The sequence below is a fragment of the Medicago truncatula genome, chromosome 6 (assembly GCF_003473485.1).
Source record: "Medicago truncatula cultivar Jemalong A17 chromosome 6, MtrunA17r5.0-ANR, whole genome shotgun sequence".
Lineage (NCBI taxonomy): Eukaryota > Viridiplantae > Streptophyta > Magnoliopsida > Fabales > Fabaceae > Medicago > Medicago truncatula.
The window spans coordinates 4447486-4461691 of NC_053047.1; the positions used below are offsets into that span (position 1 = coordinate 4447486).

The window sequence follows — 14206 nt, forward strand, 5'->3', positions numbered from 1 at the left end:
GTTTTTCCAATCTTATGATTTCCTTCATTCAAAATGCTTAACATGATATCAGCAAAATACGACGGTTCTTTCTCCGAAAACTGGTATCGGAGCTGAAGAACCACATCTGCAGCAGCAGAACCACGGGCTAGCAGAAACAGTAGCAGAAAAACCGCTTTTCTGCCAGACACTGCGACTGTCGGACAGGTAATGAATATGTGCGAGCTGTCTTCCGATGCATCATCATAAATCACAATTGGTTGGGAAATTAACCGTACGTGTTGGGTGGCACCGTCTACACATCCACCACAATTTTTTTTAACCTTCGCTGGAGTTTTTATTTACCAAATCAAATGTCACTGCTCCCCCAAATCTAAAAGGAGATGTATCAACTAATTTTTTCGAACAAAGGTAATAATCACTTTTCACCAAATATTCGCATTATTCGCCACACGCCAAAACCGCTTATCTTCGGTAACTGAGGATAACGTGAGTATTAAGAATTCTAGTCACATTATCCGGACAAAAAACAGTAGAGATTTTGGTAACATATAGCAAGAACTAGAAGATCCAACCATAACATAGCTAGAATATAGAGACACTAATCAAGCCTTAGGAAAATTCTAAAAAGCTTCACATGGTTTTAATATCTTTATGATTAATGAACAATGCATACTGAAAAATACAAGATCTGTGATAACATGCCATTTAGATACAAATAAACTGTTCTAAAGAATGCATTGTTTTTTCTTGTCAATGAAAGATTGTCAATACAAGAAAATCAAGGAACTAGTACAATACACTTTTGCAGACATAAAATCATTTTAATCTAATTTTGTTTAAGCAACACCTCCTTAATAACTTTGTCCAAGTTCATGAATGAACAACCACCAGGTCTTGTATCCTCCTTTGCCCTCTTTTTCAACTCCATGACCTTTTTCCTCATCTTGTTTCCTTTCTCTCCAACCATAATTTCATCGACCAGCTTCTCTACATTTTCTCTATTCACATTAGTATCAATTTCGATTCCAATCTCCAATTCATTGCAAATAAATCTACAGTTTGTTGGTTGATCACCAAAGAACGGCCAACACAGCATTGGCACTCCAGCGCATATGCTTTCAGTGGTTGAGTTCCATCCGCAATGAGTCAAGAATCCACCAATTGAAGGGTGATTTAACACTTTCTCTTGTGAACACCAGCTTGCTATAAGGCTTCTATCTGAAATTTCATTTGCAAACTCTGAAGACAAAACCACTGAGCCACCAATTACAAGATCAGGCCTAATGATCCACAAAAAGGGTTTCTTGCTATTGGCCAAACCCCAAGCAAACTCTAAAAATTTCTCCGGAGACATAATTGTGATGCTTCCAAAATTCACATAAACAACAGAAGCCGGTTCTTTTGATTCCAGCCATTCGAGACATTTAGTATCCTCTTTCCAAAGATTTGAATCTAAAGTTGCAAACTGATTTTGTGGACTTTGATTTACAAATGAAGTTAAAGGGCCAATAGTGTATAGAGAAGGAAACATAATATCAAGAGCATTCAGAACATTACTCTCAAGTTCATTAGAAGTATTGAGAACAATAGAAGAGGCTCTATGAAATGTTTCTGCTGCTTCAATAATAAATTCTATCCTCAAATCGTTAGGATCTGTTGTCCTTATAAAATCAGGAAGATCTTTCAGTCTAAAGTTTCTCAAACCTGGAATCCAGTCTACCTTAGTGTCCAAATATCCATTTGTTAGATAACTCTCATCTGCATATCATAATTACAAAAGTTAATGTCTTGAAAAACTTGGCGCCCTTGCACACACATAAATATATATTAATGTTTTAAATCACCATTAGAACCAAATGCTGCTGTGAGCCTTTTCTCAAAATCTTGACTCACACACACACACACACTTCTCTTAGGGAGAGATAATAGAACTTGTTACCTTTGAGTGGTACGAGACCTTTCTCAATCAATGTACGAAAGTGTAAAACAGACATGAAAGAACAAGCACTAAATGGGACAAGGAGAACAATTGGAAGTGCAAATTCTTCAGCAACTCTTATGGTAAATGACAAGAGACAATCAGAAACTAAGCAAGTAACAGGAGGCACAAGACCAGATTTCGCAGAGTCATCAAGTCTAGCTAGAAGTTCGCGAAAAGGGTAAATAAATTTCTTTCTAATCGATTCACGAATAGATTTCAAGTCTGGATTAACATCACCATCACCATCCATTGGAGTTAAACCATCTGGTAGAGTCTCAAAGTTAAAATCAGTGAAACCATCAAAGGCATTTTCACCTCTTGATTTGAGCAAGCGTTTGTGATTGTATTCGGTGTTAACAAAGGTTATGTGAAAGCCTCGAAGGTGAAGAAGCTTAGCTAGTTTGAACAATGGATTGATATGGCCTTGAGTTGGATATGGAATCAACACAGCATGTGGTTTTCTCTTTGCAAAATTACTCATCTTTGATCAGTCTATGATATGTCATAAAACTATACAAAAGATAAAACAGGTTACGTAATGTTACATATTTTGGTTTTTGTATGTTTTGCAACAAGTAACACGAGGAACATTTTTTTATAATTAAAATAATGGAGCGGCAAATAGTACGCCTCTTCTATCCGTATAGATAAATCAATAGCAAGTGGTCCACATTTATTAATACATGTCTCTTTGTCTGAATATGTTTTCAAATGAATCATAGTTTCAAATGAATCATCAATATCATTCTAGTCCTTGCAAATATCACCTAAGCGCCATGTAAATTTTCCAAAAATGCCCTTGTGTATTCCGGATTTTAAAATCCGGATTCATGTTTACTATTTCGAATTTTATAATCCGGACAATTCTTATGTATAATCAGCCATCAGACTCTCACATTTCAGCAATTTTGAGTTTTGTTTTTAAAAACAACAAAAAAACTAAGTAAAAAAAATGCTAAAAGCCTGTCAAATAAAATCATAAAAATAGAAACATAAAATTCTAAAAATCAAATAAAACTAATGCAAATTTTTCCGAATTTTTCTGAGAATATGAAAAATTAAAAAAAATGAAAAATGGGTCTAAACGATGGAATTTTGGATTTTGAGGGGCGGAGTCCCTTAAGAAGTCTCTTCTGTGGGAGTCATGGTCCTTGAATTGTTTCTGATTTTCTGCGGAAGTTTCGGAGCAATCCAATCAAGTAGCCCGAAAACCCGATTTTTGACTAAGAACATGTAACAATGACCCAAAACAGAAGGATGAAAGTTAGGAAGATTAATATTGTCCCTAAAATGACTATCCATATTACAAACATGTTTAGAATTTGTGCTGATACAGTTCAGATTATATAATCCGAACTGTTTTACCTTGAAAAAAGTTGTTTAGGGGATTTCCGGATTATATAATCCGGAAACATCATGTAACACGCCCTAATTTTTGAAATTTCTGGATTATAAAATCCGGAAAAATCCGTTACTCATTTTTTCACCCTCTAACAAAAGAAAACACCATTCTGGATTATAAAATCCGGAAACTTAAGGACATTTTTGGAAAAATAGGGCGCGCGAGGAAACCCACAGGGTGGGAAAAGTAACTCCCTAAAATCTTACAACTTCATATTTTTAGGCCCCTTAAATTAAAGCCCAAAATATTAAGATCCAAGTCCAACGAGATTTTAGGATCCATCAGCAGCCACTTTCTTGCATGAAATGTGCATGGCTTCTTACATGAGATTGCACATGGCACTTTGAGTGAAATTACACTTGGATGATTGCATGAATAACACATGTCCTTGTTGCGTGTAGCTCTCTTGCCGCATGACTTAATGCATGTAACTCTCTTGCCACTAGGCTTAATGCATATAATTCTTCATTTTCATTCTCCTATAGATAAGAGTTTCTAATGTAACTTCATCATTCAAGTTTTATAAAGTGAGTGTTCATCAAAACCGACCATCTATTTGTTCTTGTCCGGTTGTTGTAAACCATTTTTTCAAAGATTAATGATATTTGTAGACAACTCTCATTTTTTCTCTTCTTATTGGTCAAAATAATAGAGAGAGACGGCAAAAAGTTAAGAAGATAATGTGAAAATGAAAGAGATAGTTGCTTTAAAGTTATACAAAAATAATTGTATAAATATGATTTCTCTTTTTCAAATTAATTGGTTTTGAAAAAAAATACAAAAATGTCCTACATTGAAACATGAATACCAAAATAACTTGTTGTAGATTGTTTCCTTCGTCATGGCAGTGAGGTTACCATGAAGAATTTGTAAACAGTTTGAAGGCGAAGGAGTTTATAAAAACGTGAAACCGAAAAATCACAAGATGGAAGAGGAAAGGAGATGCAACAGTCATTGTGTAAATGGTGAAACACTGAAAGGTTAATGACAAATGCAATAAAAAATAATGTTTTAATATTGGCAAATTCTATGGTACACCTAATATATTTGAGTGTACCGGTACACCCACTCTTTAAATTAATAGTTAAATAAGTTATTTTTTGAAGAAAAATATTATTTTTTATCATTTATAATTATAATAACTAAATCTTATTCATAAAAAATGTCAACAAAATAAAATTACTATTTTTTGAATTTTTATCACTCATAATCGAGAACATTCATTATTTTTTATGATAATATGTAAAAATAATTACTATAATTCTTATAAACAATGAAATGATGTTTTTTCTTATGAAATAATGTTCTATAAAATATAAATATTGAAAATAGCTATTTATTACATAAAAAATATCGTTAATTTATAAAATTATGAAGCAGGAGTACCGGTACACCTCACTTTGTGAGTGTACCGTAGAAGTTCCCTTTAATATTTAGTATTTTTAAAAAATTCAACAGATGACAGAAAAATATCAGTTATTTCTTGTCAAAAAAAAAATATCAGTTATTAAATTTTGACAGCTTATACAACGATTATATAACGTACACTTTGCAAAATAGACAACACTTTTTTTTAAGCAACTTTTATATAATCATTGTTGATATATACATTTGAAAAAAAAAAAAAGGAACCTATCTTCGTCATTTGGAATGGCGACGCTCTTCCAATCATTTCCTAATCCTCGCTAATCCAAATTGCAAGGTCCAGCTAGTTTCCAAAAAGTAAAAGATTTTGGTATTTAGTTCTTAATGTAGGGCATTTTTGTAATTTTTTAGGGTTAAATATGTTTTTAGTCCTTACATTTTACGCCTATTTGAAGAATAGTCCCTACATTTCATTAAATGTTTTTAAAATCCTCCATATTTTATCTCGGTTATCAAAATTAGCTGCCGTTAATTCTCGTAAAGATCATATTTTGAGAGAGAGAAAACATATAATATTTTTGCTCAAGAAAGATCAAATGCCAAGAAAGTTGCTTACCGACGATAAGTATAGTACATATTTGACTATATGAGGTCAGTGTACAAGTATCATACAATATGATTGAATCCATTTAGATTGGTCCGGTGACGTTGGTTTAGGACCTTCAATTATGCTCTCTATAGGTTATTGTGTTCGATTTTCCCTATCGTCAATTTCGGTGAATTAATTTAGTTTCTTAAAAAAACATAAAGTGGAAGTGATTAGAAAGACACATAATTTATTATTAATATTGTAATGTATTCTTGAAATGTATGAGGCAGCCTCTGGACAAGTTATTAGCCTTCCAAAGTCTGAAGTTTATTATAGTAGAAGTCTTCCGATCCCTACACAAGAGTCCATCACGGCAATCCTTGGTGTTGGTGCCGTTATGGGAACTTGGAAGTATCTGCCTTCCATGATTGGCCGAAGCAAAGAAGCCACCTTCGGCTTTATTAAAGACTGTGTTTGGCATAAAATCAATTTTTGGAGTAGCAAATGTCTTTCCAAAGTAGGCAGAGAAGTTCTTATTAAATCGGTACTCCAATCCATTCCTTCTTATGTTATGAGTATTTATTTGTTGCCAAACAGATTAGTCGATGCTATAGAAAAATGATTAATGCATTTTGGTGGGGAAATGGCGGTTCTACTAGATGAAGTTTGCATTGACTTTCTTGGGAAAGGTTATCTGTTCATAAAAATTATGGTGGAATGAGATTTAAAGATCTTACGTCCTTTAATGTAGCAATGCTAGGTAAATAGGGTTGGAAGTTTCAAACAGATTCAGATAGTCTTGTGTCACGTTTGTTTAAGGCGCGCTATATTCCTCATACTGATTTTCTGATTTGTCGAATTGGTGCTAATCCTAGTTATGTGTGGCGTAGTATTTTTAGTGCTAAAATAGATGTCCAACATGGTGCTAGATGGAGGATTGGAACGGGTGCTAATATTCCTTTGTTTGGTGCACCGTGGCTCAAAGATGGGCGATCTTTTACAACAAATTGTCCTATGTATGAATCTCTTTCTCATGTTAAAGTACAGAATATTATCGAGCCAACGACAAAGGTTTGGAGCACCACTCTTATATCTTCTCCTTTTCGTTATAATACTATCCAGATTATTTTGAATACTACTCTTCATCCACTTGTTAGCGAAAACAAATTAGTGCGAAAGGCTGAGAAAAATGGTAATTATTCTGTCCGTAATGCATATCGTATTTGTGTAACTGACATTGCAGATAATTTCCATTTACATGTGTCGGGGAGATGGAATTTGATTTGGAAGCTTAAAGTTCCTCCCAAGATCAAAAACTTTGTGTGGCGTAAGTGTCAGGGATGTTTCCTGATGACATCTCGTCATTACGTAATTTTATATGTATTTTGATCACAAATTGGAGTTCACAAGGAATCTTATGCAGCAAAAAGAGCAGAAAATGTGTCATGATTTGGAACAAACGTGACACGATTTTAGAAACCAAAACATGCTTTCAATATTGAGGAAAACGTGTCACGATGGCAAAAACGTGACACGATTTGAGGAAACCCTAATTTAGCTTTTTGTTATTCAGAGGAAACCATGTCACGATTAACTTAAAACGCGACACGATTTTGGGCGAATTTCTATGCCTATTTAAGCTGAAGTCTATTCCAAAGACAAGCGTTACAATTTGAAGAGAGCAAAGTGCGATTTTGAGACTACAAGATGGCTAGGAGGGCGATTTCTTCATCCTTTTACCTGTTCATGTATGTATTGATTCCTCTAATGATTATGTTATTTGTAAACACCATTATGACTAGCTAAATCCATTAGAGGTTAGGTCTGAGATGATTCTTTATAACCTTAATTGAACCATGTTGCTGTGAAACTCTATTTATTGTGAATGACAATATAGTTTTTATTCAATTCAATTGTTCTTAATACTTTTTATCTCGTGATCAAATATAAACATGATTTAGTGAGAACGAATGACTACTGACCCTAGCTTTCGACTTAGACTGAATTGAATTGTTCTAATAAACATGGTTAGTCTAGGAATGAATAATCATTTATTAGTGATATTAGGTTAACATGCTTAAACCTTCAAAAGTTAGTAGACCACCTAAGGAATTAGGGGCTACAAGTAACCCTAGAAGAGGGTCCGAACTCAATGGATTGATTATGACTATTTTGTTAATTATCGTGGAACTAATGAATCATTCATAAGAATAGGTGCAGTATACCAATTAGGGGAACATAGATGATTCGAAAGACCTAAACTCATCTCTCTCTTATTCTTAAAACCAACTTTACTTTATTTCGTTAATTTTATGCAATCAAACCAATCAACTGCCTAGTGGCAAATAAAAATAACTTTTGTACATCCTAACTTACAACGTAATTGAATTATTGAAATTAAAATCAGTCCTTGTGGGAACGATATTTTTACTACTTCGATAGTATTCGGTACACTTGCGAAACGTCTATCATTTCCCAACACGCACACGCCTTAGCAGCCGAGGAGTGCATTGTTCCACACAGTCTGTTCTTTGTGGTAGTAACTATGAAGATAAGATTCATGTGTTGTTGGAATGCCCAGGTGCAAGGAAAGCTTGGCGTGAGGTTCAATTATGGGACACGATTGACAAAACTCTCCGAAAAAATTATAATATGGATACACTTATTTTTACTCTTCTTGATCAACTGCCTTTGGTCCAAAGAGAATTAGTTTTCAGAACTCTCATGTCGAGTTCAATAGGAGGCAAGCCAATGGGGTCGCTAATGAATTAGCTAGGGTAGCCCCATCTCATACTAGCTCCCATGTTTATGATAATGTACCGTCATGTATTTCTTCTTTGATTGATAATGAGAAGCAATGAATTTCTCCTTTCAAAAAAAAAAAAAATATATATTTTAATGTATATATTCTATCCACACCAGTCTTGGAGGAGTTTACTATGGTCGGTCCATTACATTGTACCGTTACATGACAAAACTTATACAACCAAAATAACTATATTTAAAACTATGTAACGAGAAACACTCCAATCTGTTTACTTGTCTTGTTCTATTTCCTTTGTAGTTTTCTTGCATATCATATATTGTAATATTCCATTTGTTTCTATTAAAGAAAATACTCATCCTTAGAATACTTTAACATTGCACAAGAAAATTATCAGAAATGAGTAATTCTGCAAGCAGAAAACCACATGCTGTGTTGATTCCATATCCACTTCAAGGCCATATCAATCCAATGTTCAGATTAGCAAAACTACTTCACCTTAGAGGCTTTCACATAACCTTTGTTAACACCGAATACAATCACAAACGTTTGCTCAAATCAAGAGGTCCTAATGCTTTTGATGGTTTCACCGATTTTCGCTTTGAGACTATTCCTGATGGTTTAACTCCAATGGATGGCGATGGTGGTGATGCTACTCAAGACTTGATATCTCTTCGCGAATCAATCAGAAAGAATTGCATCGAACCTTTTCGCGAACTTTTAGCTAAACTTAATGACTCTGCAAAAGCCGGTCTTATACCTTTTGTTACTTGCTTAGTTTCTGATTGTATTATGCCATTTACTACACAAGTTGCTGAAGAACTTGCACTCCCAATAGTGATCTTTTTCCCGTCAAGTGCTTGTTCTTTCCTGTCTATTTTACACTTTCGTGCACTTATTGAGAAAGGTCTCATACCACTCAAAGGTAACAGTTTGTGTTCCTTTTCTTATTATTTAAGAGAGATGTGTGTGTACATATCAAGGTTTTGAAAACAAGGTCTGCAACCGCGATCTAGGCTGAGCATAAAGATTGCGACGTCTTTATGATCGTATATGAGGCTGCATTAGGCTTATTTGGTTGCGATTATGATTCATATAAAAATAGCGACATCATAGAGATGATTATTGCGACCAAGATTGAAAACCTTGATATTTATATATTTCTGCTATTTACTTTTGCAATTATGATATGCAGATGAGAGTTATTTGACAAATGGATATTTGGACACTAAAGTTGACTGGATTCCAGGTTTGCGAAACTTTAGACTGAAGGACCTTCCTGATTTTATACGGACAACAGATGCTAATGATTTGATGTTAGAATTTATCTTTGAAATGGTAGATAGACTTCATAGAGCTTCTGCTATTTTTTTAAATACTTCTAATGATCTTGAGAGTGATGTTATGAATGCTCTTTATTCTATGCTCCCTTCTCTATACACCATTGGCCCATTTGCTTCGTTTTTGAATCAAAGTCCACAAAATCACTTGGAATCTTTAGGTTCCAATCTTTGGAAAGAAGATACTAAATGTCTTGAATGGCTTGAATCAAAAGAATCAGGATCTGTTGTTTATGTTAATTTTGGTAGCATCACGATTATGTCTCCGGAGAAATTGTTAGAGTTTGCTTGGGGTTTGGCCAATAGCAAGAAAACCTTTTTATGGATCATTAGGCCTGATCTTGTCATTGGTGGCTCAGTGGTTTTGTCGTCTGAGTTTGTGAATGAAATTGCAGATAGAGGCCTAATAGCAAGTTGGTGTCCACAAGAGAAAGTTTTGAACCACCCTTCAATTGGCGGATTCTTGACTCATTGCGGATGGAACTCAACCACTGAGAGCATATGCGCTGGAGTGCCAATGCTTTGTTGGCAATTCTTTGGTGATCAACCAACAAACTGTAGATTTATTTGCAATGAATGGGAGATTGGGATCGAAATCGATATGAATGTGAAGAGAGAGGAGGTTGAAAAGCTTGTCAATGAATTGATGGTGGGAGAGAAAGGAAATAAAATGAGGAAAAAGGTTATGGAGTTGAAAAAGAAGGCAGACGAGGACACTAGACTTGGCGGGTCTTCATACTTGAACTTGGACAAAGTGATCAAGGAGGTGTTGCTTAAACAAAATTAGTTCAAAGTGATTTATTTTTTGCAAAGAAGTACTTTTCTTGTATATCGATTTTCTCTTGTTTAATATATTTCTTTGACAAGCAAAAACATATGATTGTGGACCACCACCATAAGTTTTGTTCCTAAGCTTATGCAAGCTACACAGAAACAGTGTCTGATGTTATCAAGACTCATTCATCCAAAATATATATATGCTGCAGCTTCACTCTACATATTCAAAATATAATTTTATATCATTCAACTCGATTAATAGAAAAAACATTTTCACACTTACAATATTCCGGTAAAAGTATAACGGATTCATCACATAAAACAGAACAGATTCTAGTTTTAGCCCAAAAAATAAGAGCAAAACAATTAAGAAATAGACTAGAGACCAAAGTTGCAAAATTCAACTTTATATGCATACCATATAACTTCAAAATGTTGATACTCAAAACATTTAAGATTAGCCAGAATCACAACTTCAGTTTAGGAACTCCAGCTGATGATAGGTTCCATCATTATAAACTCATTAACTTATTACCATCATTGTATTTGTACTTGCTAATACACTGCAATAACATCATAACTTAAGACCCTGTTTGGATTAACAGCTAAATTTATAGCTTATAGTATTAGTACTTACCATAATAAGCACTTAGTTATAAGCTATATTTATAATGCGAAAATAAAATAAAGTTAAATTAGTTTTTTTATAAGCTGTAAGCTCTTTTTATAAGCTACTCTTCTAGAGCTTACGGAAATAAGTTGAAAACAACTCATGAACATATAAGAAGTTGTTTACATAAATTCTGCAAACAGTCTTCTAAGTGTTTATGCCGGTAAATAAGTTCAATTAAGCTAAACCAAACAGACCCTAAATCATGAATAGCTAGAAATTTAAGTGCGGAATAAGGTTGAAACCCTGATCAACCAAATTATAAACCTATGAAGCACGGACACAGACAGAGACATTGGACACGATACTCACATGTGTTGGAGCTTGTCAAAGAAATATATTCAATAAGAGAAAATCAATATAGAAATACAGTACTTTGCAGGGAAAAAAATCACTTTAATCTAATTTTGTTTGAGCAGCACCTCCTTAATCACTTTTTCCAAGTTCACATATGAACAACCACCTGGTCTTGTGTCCTCCTCTGCCTTCTTCTTCAATTCCATGGCCTTTTGCCTCATCTTCTTTCCTTTATCTCCCACCATTAATTCATTGATCAGCTTCTCCACCTCCTCTCTCTTCACATTGGTATCAATTTCTGCTCCAATCTCCCATTCATTGCAAATATATCTGCAATTTGTTGGCTGCTCAGCAAAAAAAGGCCAACACAACATTGGTACTCCGGCACAGATGCTTTCCATTGTGGAGTTCCATCCACAATGAGTCAAGAATCCTCCAACTGAAGGATGGTTCAACACTTTCTCTTGCGGACACCAGCTTGCTATTACGCCTCTATCCGAAGTTTCATTCACAAAATCGGATGACAAAATAACCGAGCCACCAATGACAAGGTCAGGCCTAATAATCCACAAAAAAGGTTTCTTGCTGTTGGCCAAACCCCAAGCGAACTCTAACAGTTGATCTGGAGTCATGACCGTGATGCTTCCAAAATTCACATAAACTACAGAACCTTGTTCCTTAGATTCAAGCCATTCAAGACATTTCATATCTTCTTTCCAAAGATTAGAACCTATAGAAGCCAAGTTATTTTGCGGACTTTGATTCAAAAATGAAGTTAAAGGGCCAATGGCATAAATAGAAGGGATCTTAATAGATAGAGCATTTATTACATCATTCTCAAGTTCATCAGAAGTATTGAAAACAATAGAATTAGCTTCATGAACCCTATCGGCCGCTTCAATGATAAATTTTATCATTATATCATTAGGATCAGTAGTTCTTATAAAGTCAGGCAGGTCCTTTAGTCTAAAGTTTCCCAAACCTGGAATCCAGTCAACTTTAGTGTCCAAATATCCATTTGTCAAATAACTCTCATCTGCATATCATAATCACAAAAGCCATTAACATCAAACTCTCCAAACTTCTAATACATATTAAGACTTAACTATTTCATAAGTTCTAGATATAAAAGGATCAGATTCTTACAACATGGACAAAGAAATAACATATATAAAGTGTTACCTTTGAGTGGTATGACACCTTTATCAATCAATGTACGAAAGTGCAAAGCCGACAGAAGTGAACATGCACTAGCTGAACTAAATAGAACACTAGGTAAACCATGTTCTTCAGCAGCTTGTATAGTAAAAGTCAATCCAATATCAGAAACTAAGCAACTAACAGGAGGAATATGACCATCATTGGAAGAATCTTTAAGTCTAGCAAGAAGTTCACAGAAGGGGTGATAGAAATTCTTTCTTATTGAATCGGAAAGAGAGATAATGTCTTGACTAACATCACCATCGCCTTCTATCGGAGTTAAACCATCTGGAATAGTCTCAAAGGTAAAATCAGTGAAACCATCAAAGGCTTTTGGACCTCTTGATTTGAGCAAACGTTTGTGATTGTATTCGGTGTTGACAAAGGTTATGTGAAAGCCTCTAAGATGAAGAAGTTTTGCTAGTTTTAACAACGGATTGATATGGCCTTGAAGTGGATATGGAGTTATCACTGCATGTGGCTTAATTCTCTCTGCAAAATTGCTCATGTTTGAATTTGTGTGTGTAAGATAAGTTTAAGAATAAAGGGATACAAGTGATCTTTGCTTTAATAGAGAGAAAATGTCATCTTCATTGTTTGGTGTAAGAAAATGAGGGAAGTACAAAGGATAAGTGTTATACCCTGTTTTTGGACCTAAAAATACTGGGCCCAATTTCATTTCAAACTTTGTCAATTATCAAATTTCAACTGCACAGTTCAAATTGTCTCTGCCTCGCAGTATTTTTCAATCACAATTTTACCTATGTTTTTCTTGCATAAAACCTTTCGAAATGTCTTTACTTGTCTTGTAAGTCATTCAAAAGTGTCTCTGAATCATTACATTGCTTTTTCCACAGTTTATTTCAAAATTTGCAAAGAAGTCATACAGAAGGGTATTTTGGTCATTTCCCGCAGTGGGACCCATTTTCATCCTTGTGACTGTCTCTGAGTCTTTTCAAATTCATTTTTAACTTTCCATCAGTAAACCTTGCTAATTTCGTTTCAAACTTGCATCTGAGTCAGTGTCGAGTTAATTTGATTCTGTTTAGGTCATTTTTAGCCCTAGGGGCATTTTGGTCATTTCACATAAAATTTTGGCATGGGGAGGTTACTTTGAAGTACCTCATTTAGGCCATTGGTTCGTTTTAGTCCGTTTTGTCAATTTTATTTTTTTGTTTCGCTTTACGTTTTGTCAGGTTACCAATTTTATTTCAATTTTATTTTATTTTGCATTTTGGTCCTCAAAGAGGTCCAAAATTGCATTTCAGTCCAGAATTCTTTCTATTTGCATTTTTAGTCCTTTTTGTTATTTCCATTTTAGTCCTTTAATTTTTCAATTTTGCAGAAAAGGGCTCAAAGTGTCAAGCTCACGTTTTTTTTCAGTTAAAGTCCAGATGTCACAATTCTATTGGTCCAAGATCACACATGTCAGCTATAAAAGGTGTACAGTGCCACACAGACCCATTAATCACACGCCAACTCATAAACACAAAATCAATTTTCTCTTTCTCAGCAATTAGATCAAAAACAGAAAATCTCTCAGAATTTCTCAAGAACACCAGGAACAAAAACCCTAACCGTTTTCCAGAAACCCTAATTTTCATCAGAATCAACATTTTTTGCATCAATCCTCAGAGATTCGTGTGAATCTTCATCACCGGACTGAAGATTTTCCTGCAATTCCAAGTGCGAGCTCGCATTGAAGCAAGCTCAAGCACTGATCACAGGATCTCCTCGCGTGGATCTAAGAAACATTGAAGCAAGCTCAAGCACGTAATCACAGAGAAGCAGAGAAAGAGTCAGAGAAGATGAAGAATCTGGACCGGTGAAGCAAACAGA

At 34.6% G+C, this 14206-nt stretch overlaps 3 protein-coding genes across 3 annotated transcripts; 1 reads left to right on the plus strand and 2 right to left on the minus strand.

Moving 5' to 3' along the window:
* Positions 1-600: 600 nt before the first annotated feature.
* LOC11412517 (7-deoxyloganetin glucosyltransferase) lies at positions 601-2536 on the minus strand. The gene is made up of 2 exons (XM_003618594.4): positions 1922-2536; positions 601-1740 (listed from the first exon to the last, which is right to left on the minus strand). The coding sequence occupies exons 1-2, from the start codon at positions 2442-2444 to the stop codon at positions 809-811; spliced, it is 1455 nt and encodes a 484-aa protein (XP_003618642.2). The 5' UTR covers positions 2445-2536; the 3' UTR covers positions 601-808.
* A 5938-nt stretch (positions 2537-8474) lies between these two features.
* On the plus strand, positions 8475-10210 carry LOC11410262 (7-deoxyloganetin glucosyltransferase). The gene is made up of 2 exons (XM_003618595.3): positions 8475-9008; positions 9279-10210. The coding sequence occupies exons 1-2, from the start codon at positions 8483-8485 to the stop codon at positions 10208-10210; spliced, it is 1458 nt and encodes a 485-aa protein (XP_003618643.1). The 5' UTR covers positions 8475-8482.
* Positions 10211-11069: 859 nt separating this feature from the next.
* Positions 11070-12981, minus strand: LOC11412518 (7-deoxyloganetin glucosyltransferase). The gene is made up of 2 exons (XM_003618596.3): positions 12350-12981; positions 11070-12203 (listed from the first exon to the last, which is right to left on the minus strand). The coding sequence occupies exons 1-2, from the start codon at positions 12873-12875 to the stop codon at positions 11272-11274; spliced, it is 1458 nt and encodes a 485-aa protein (XP_003618644.1). The 5' UTR covers positions 12876-12981; the 3' UTR covers positions 11070-11271.
* Between the last annotated feature and the right edge of the window lie 1225 nt (positions 12982-14206).

Excerpts from the sequence above, each read along its gene's own strand:
- LOC11412517 (XM_003618594.4), bottom strand. The coding sequence starts at position 2,444 with ATGAGTAATTTTGCAAAGAGAAAACCACATGCTGTGTTGATTCCATAT. Across the intron at positions 1,741-1,921 it reads AGGTCTCGTACCACTCAAAG|ATGAGAGTTATCTAACAAAT; the intron begins GTAACAAGTTCT and ends TATGATATGCAG.
- LOC11410262 (XM_003618595.3), top strand. The coding sequence starts at position 8,483 with ATGAGTAATTCTGCAAGCAGAAAACCACATGCTGTGTTGATTCCATAT. Across the intron at positions 9,009-9,278 it reads AGGTCTCATACCACTCAAAG|ATGAGAGTTATTTGACAAAT; the intron begins GTAACAGTTTGT and ends TATGATATGCAG.
- LOC11412518 (XM_003618596.3), bottom strand. The coding sequence starts at position 12,875 with ATGAGCAATTTTGCAGAGAGAATTAAGCCACATGCAGTGATAACTCCA. Across the intron at positions 12,204-12,349 it reads AGGTGTCATACCACTCAAAG|ATGAGAGTTATTTGACAAAT; the intron begins GTAACACTTTAT and ends TATGATATGCAG.